We start from the raw sequence: 6,000 nt of genomic DNA, 5'->3' as shown, positions 1-6,000 counted from the left end.
TCCTCCTCCTCCTCCTCCTCCTCCTCTTTCCTCCTCCTCCTCCGCTTTCCTCATATTTTCCTTCCTCCTACTCCTCCTCCTCCTCTTCCTATTCTTCCTTCCTCCTCCTCCTCCTCCTCCTCTTCTTCCTAGCCGCCCACCAGACACCCACTTTCACACGCCTTCTTCTTCTTCCTCCTCCTCCTCCTCCTCCTCCTCCTCCTCCTCCCGAAAGGCTGTGGTGGTGGTGGTAGTTATATTTAGATCTAACCTACCTCCTTCTCCTCCTCCTCCTCCTCCTTCTCCTCCTCCTCCTCCTCCCGTACTCCCAAATATAGGCAATGTGGAAATCAAGTAGAAGTAGTAGTAGTAGTAGTAGTAGTAGTAGTAGTAGTAGTAATAGTAGTAGAAGTAGCAACAACAAAACAGAAAAAATAACAACAATAATAATAATAATAATAATAATAATAATAATAATAATAATAATAATAATAATAATAATAATAACACACTCCATTTTCTCTCAAGGCAACACAGAAAACGGTCACATTTCAAGACAGACCTCACTAAAAACACCAACAATTACTAAAACACGCCTTTAAAATTCAGAAATCCTTATTATTCACACATTTTTCTTAACAAAACCCACAAAAAAAAAAATAACAGGATTCGAACCCACAAAAAAAAATATATAGAATCTAAACCCACAAAAAAAAAAAAATATATAGGATTCGAACCCACAAAAAAGAATATAGCATAGAATCTAAACCCACAAAAAAAATATATATAGGATTCGAACCCACAAAAAAAAGAATATAGCATAGAATCTAAACCCACAAAAAAAAATATCATAGGATTCGAACCCACAAAAAAAAAAAAAAAAAAAAAATACAGTATAGAATGTAAACCCACAAAAAAAAAATATAGGATTGGAACCCACAAAAAAAAATATAGTATAGAATCTAAACTCACAAAAAAAAAAATATATAGGATTGGAACCCACAAAAAAATATAGTAAAGAATCTAAACCCACAAAAAAAAAAAAAAATATCAGGATTCGAACCCACAAAAAAAAAAAAAAAAAAAATAGTAAAGAATCTAAACCCACAAAAAAAAAATATAGGATTCGAACCCACAAAAAAAAATATAGTAAAGAATCTAAACCCACAAAAAAAAAATATATAGGATTCGAACCCACAAAAAAAATATAGTAAAGAATCTAAACCCACAAAAAAAAAAAAAAAAAAAAAAAATAGGATTCGAACCCACAAAAAGATATATATAGAATCTAAACCCACACACACAAAAAAAAAAAAAAAACAATTTAAACTCCTAATAATATTTTTTTCTTATTTTCTTGTATCTCTCTCTCTCTCTCTCTCTCTCTCTCTCTCTCTCTCTCAATCGACTTACCTGAATAGCGGTGGATGAGGTGGAGGAGGCGGTGATGGTGGTGGTGACGGGCTGGGTGGAGAAGGTGGAGGCGTGGTGGTGTGTGATCTCCCCGTCCTTGGCAGCGGTGGAGGACACGTGGCCACCTCCTACTTTTGTTATGATCGTCTTCCCCTCAGCGTCTGTCTCCATTCTGAACGGGGTCACAAAACACTAATATTAATTCATTTTCTTCATTATTTATTCATTTTTTAAGTTTTTAATCATTTTAGTGTTTTTTATGTGTTTTTTGTTCAATTTATATAGTTCTTGTTTATTTGTGTGTTTTGTGTCTGTTTCCATTCTGAACGGTGTCACAAAACACTAATATTAATTCATTTTCTTCGTTATTTATTAATTTTCTTAAGTTTTTTCTATAATTTTAGTGTATTTTAAGTTTTTTGTTTTGTTCAATTTATATAGTTCTTGTGGTAATTTTCGTTTATTTGTGTGTTTTGTGTTTGTCTCTCTTCTGAACGGTGTCACAAAACAGTAATATTAATTCATTTTCTTCATTATTTATTCATTTTTTAAAGTTTTTAAAATAATTTTAGTGTATTTTAAGTGTTTTTCGTTGTTTTTTGTTCAATTTATATAGTTTTTGTTTATTTATGCGTTTTGTGTTTGTCTCTCTTCTGAACGGGGTCACAAAACAGTAATATTAATTCATTTTCTTCGTTATTTATTCATTTTTTAAAGTTTTTTCTATCATTTTAGTGTATTTTAAGTGTTTTTCGTTGTTTTTTGTTCAATTTATATAGTTCTTGTGGTAATTTTGTTTATTTGTGTGTTTTGTGTCTGTCTCTCTTCTGAACGGGATCACAAAACAGTAATATTAATTCATTTTCTTCATTCTGCTTTGATTTTCTTATTTTTGTTTCCGATTTAAATGGTTTTTCTTCGTTTTTCTTTGCATTTTCTTTGTTTTTCATGATGTGTATTGAGTTTTATTAGATTTTATTAGATTGTCAGTACTGGGACACATTTTTACCTTGAGATTTGTGTACCATTAGACCATTTTATTGACATTAGTACTGCCACAGTCTTCACTATTTTAACCCCTTCAGTACTGGGACACATTTTACCTTGAGATTTGTGTACCATTAGACCATTTTATTGACATTAGGAAGGGTGTATGGAGGGCAGAAGATTAATGGCCACAGTCTTCACCATTTTAACCCCCCACATGAGTATCTGAAGCTGTACAAAATCACCAAATAGTCACCACAAGGAATAGGGAAACACGTCACGCTACTGAAGAGGTTAATGACATTCACACAACAAATACTACTACTACTACTACTACTACTACTACTACGACACCCATAGCTCACCTGGCTGCCTCGCTGACGGAGGAGGAGGCCATCATTGACTCCACTCCAGACATCAAGACTTGTGCTCCCAGAAACCGGTTGAGAAGTGAGCGTGCCTGATCATCTGATGTGACCTTGGCGTCTTGCTCAACTGTGGGTAGGGGGTCAGGAGAGGTCAAATCAGAGAGAGAGAGAGAGAGAGAGAGAGAGAGAGAGAGAGAGAGAGAGAGAGAGAGAGAGAGAGAGAGTATACATGTCTATATAATCTTTTAAAAGGTAAAAAAACAAAAGATTTCACAAAAAAAAGGAAAATAAATGGAAATATAGAAATAATTTGTGTGTGTGTGTGTGTGTGTGTGTGTGTGTGTGTGTGTGTGTGTGTGTGTGTACCTTCACGGATGAGGAGGAAGAGGAGGAGGAGGAGGAGGAAGAAGAGGAAGGGATGTTGACAGCGTGACTCTCCAAAACTAACTGAGAGAGAGAGAGAGAGAGAGAGAGAGAGAGAGAGAGAGAGAGAGAGAGAGAGAGAGAGAGAGAGAGAGAGAGAGAGAGAGAGAGAGAGAGAGAGAGAGAGAGAGAGAGCACCAGCTGTTGTTTGCTCCAAGATAAACACTTTCTCTCTCTCTCTCTCTCTCTCTCTCTCTGTTGTATGTCAAATTAAACAAGAAAGAACAGAAGGAGGAGGAGGAGGAGGAGGAGGAGGAGGAGGAGGAGGAGGAGGAGGAGGAGGAGGAGGAGGAGGAGGAGGAAGACGAGGAGGACAGTGAAGAAGAGGAGGAGGGAAGAAAAATAATCACATCACTCATTTACAAACAGAAGAAGAAGAAGAAGAAGAAGAAGAAGAAGAAGAAAAGAGAGAAAGAAGACATCACTAAAACAAACAAAGGAATAAGAAAGTCCAAACACACACACACACACACACACACACACACACAAACACACACACACACGCGCGAACACAAACACAACATTGGTGGCAGCAGTAGGATTAGCCTCCACCATCTCTCTCTCTCTCTCTCTCTCTCTCTCTCTCTCTCTCTCTCTCTCTACCAGCCTCAGTCGCTCCCATCCTGCTCAAGACATCGGAAATTCCTGTAACCTTTGACCGATCTTCTAAAAAGCTTCTTCCTTCCCTCATTTCTGCGTCCTCTCCACTCCTGCTGGTATGGAAGGTGGAGGAGGAGGAGGAGGAGGCCTGCACGGTGGCGCTGGAGGAGGAAGTCACCTGGCGTCCACCTGGGAGACGTGGAATAGGTGGACAAATGTGAGTGGTTTATTGTGGAAGGTTTGATGTAGGTTAGAATTCTGAAACCTTTGCTCTCACTCTGACTGTTTTGCAAGGCCGCAGAGATGACTGGCAGGGTTTTCAAGAGTGTTTCTCCAGTTAATAGTGAAGAAATCTTGTCACTCTGCCTCTAGAACTGTAAAAACACTCTTTAAAACCCTTATTACTTTAGCTAGAGCCATTTAAAAGCGTTTCTCCAGTTAATAGTGAAGAAATCTTGTCAGTCTGCCTCTAGAACTGTCAAAACACCCTTAAAAATCCTTGTTAGAGCCTTTTAAGAGTGTTTCTCCAGTTAATTGTGTAGAAATCTTGTCAGTCTGCCTTTAGAACCGTCAAAACACCCTTAAAAACCCTTATTACTTTAGCTAGAGTCATATAAAAGCGTTTCTCCAGTTAATAATGCAGAAATCTTGTCACTCTGCCTCTAGAACCGTCAAAACACCCTTAAAAATCCTTGTTAGAGCCTTTTAAGAGTGTTTCTCCAGTTAATTGTGTAGAAATCTTGTCAGTCTGTCTCTAGAACCGTCAAAACACTCTTAAAAACCCTTATTACTTTAGCTAGAGCCTTTTAAGAGTATTTCTCCAGTTAATAGTGCAGAAATCTTGTCACTCTGCCTCTAGAACTCGTCAAAACACCCTTAAAAACCATTATTACTTTAACTAGAGCCATTTAAAAGCGTTTCTCCAGTTAATAGTGTAGAAATCTTGTCACTCTGCCTTTAGAACCATCAAAACACCCTTTAAAACCCTTATTACTTCAACTAGAGCCTTTTAAAAGCGTTTCTCCAGTTAATAATGCAGAAATCTTGTCACTCTGCCTTTATGATTGGATAAAAAAAACATCTTAAAAACTGATATTGATTTAAATGAAGCCTTTTTAAAATGGAGTAGGTGAAGAGCACAAGGGTTTCAAAATACGAACCTTAGTGAAATATTTTGGCGGGAAATTTGGCGTGTGTCTTTTGTGATTTGCTACTATTATTATTATTATTATTATCATTATTATCATTATTCTTCTTTCTTTTCTCCTTTTCACTATTTAAATGTTTGAATTTTCCTCTCATTAATCTTAAAAATCCTCAACATTTTCAACATTTCCTCTTTACATTAACAAAAAAAAAAAAAAAAAATTATATCAACAAACATCTCTAATTTCAATATCACTCTCTCTCTCTCTCTCTCTCTCTCTCTCTCTCTCTCTCTCTCGAATTAGCACAAAGTAAAGAAAATGGGCGTGGGTTGGGACGATGATGGGAGGGATGGGGTGATGGGGGTCGTAGGGATGGGGGGGAGGGGGTCGTACTAAATCTAAGTATTTTAAGAAGCTATGAACAAGTTAGGTCGTTAGGTTGTCGTCCAAACCGCCACCACGACAGGCTGGGAAGGTGTGGTCGTACATGTGTGGGGGAAGACTGTCCAAAATACGATAAATAGGTCAAAAAATGGGTAAATGGGTAAATAAATGGGTGAATATATAAAAAAAATGGGTGAATATATAAATAAATGGGTAAATAGATGAAAAAATGGGTGAATAGATGAAAAAATGGGTGAATAGATGAATAAAATGGGTAAATAGGTGAATAAATGGGTGAATAGGTGAATAAATGGGTGAATAGGTGAATAAATGGGTGAATAGGTGAATAAATGGGTGAATAGGTGAATAAATGGGTGAATAGGTGAATAAATGGGTAAATAGGTGAATAAATGGGTGAATAGATGAATAAATGGGTAAATAGGTGAATAAATGGGTGAATAGGTGAATAAATGGGTGAATAGGTGAATAAATGGGTGAATAGGTGAATAAATGGGTGAATAGGTGAATAAATGGGTGAATAGGTGAATAAATGGGTAAATAGGTGAATAAATGGGTGAATAGGTGAATAAATGGGTGAATAGGTGAATAAATGGGTGAATAGGTGAATAAATGGGTGAATAGGTGAATAAATGGGTGAATAGGTGAATAAATGGGTGAATAGGTGAATAAATGGGTGA

At 36.7% G+C, this 6,000-nt stretch overlaps 1 protein-coding gene across 9 annotated transcripts in view; it reads right to left on the bottom strand.

Annotated features, from left to right (window-relative positions):
• LOC123509146 (mucin-17-like) overlaps positions 1 to 6,000 on the bottom strand; it is an 88,038-nt gene that overhangs the window by 31,783 nt on the left and 50,255 nt on the right. For all 9 annotated transcript variants that reach the window (XR_006676140.1, XM_045263329.1, XM_045263330.1 and 6 more), the window contains exons 15-17: positions 3,774 to 3,959; positions 2,745 to 2,874; positions 1,393 to 1,564 (exon numbers count right to left, since the gene is read on the bottom strand). Coding sequence is in view for 8 of the 9 variants with exons in the window: in XM_045263329.1 (XP_045119264.1) it covers positions 1,393 to 1,564; positions 2,745 to 2,874; positions 3,774 to 3,959 (488 nt within the window). In the remaining variant the exon portion in view is untranslated. The remainder of the gene's footprint in view (positions 1 to 1,392; positions 1,565 to 2,744; positions 2,875 to 3,773; positions 3,960 to 6,000) is intronic.

This window comes from Portunus trituberculatus, chromosome 26, assembly GCF_017591435.1.
Source record: "Portunus trituberculatus isolate SZX2019 chromosome 26, ASM1759143v1, whole genome shotgun sequence".
Classification (NCBI taxonomy): Eukaryota; Metazoa; Arthropoda; class Malacostraca; order Decapoda; family Portunidae; genus Portunus; species Portunus trituberculatus.
This window is presented reverse-complemented; position numbering and strand designations above follow the sequence as displayed.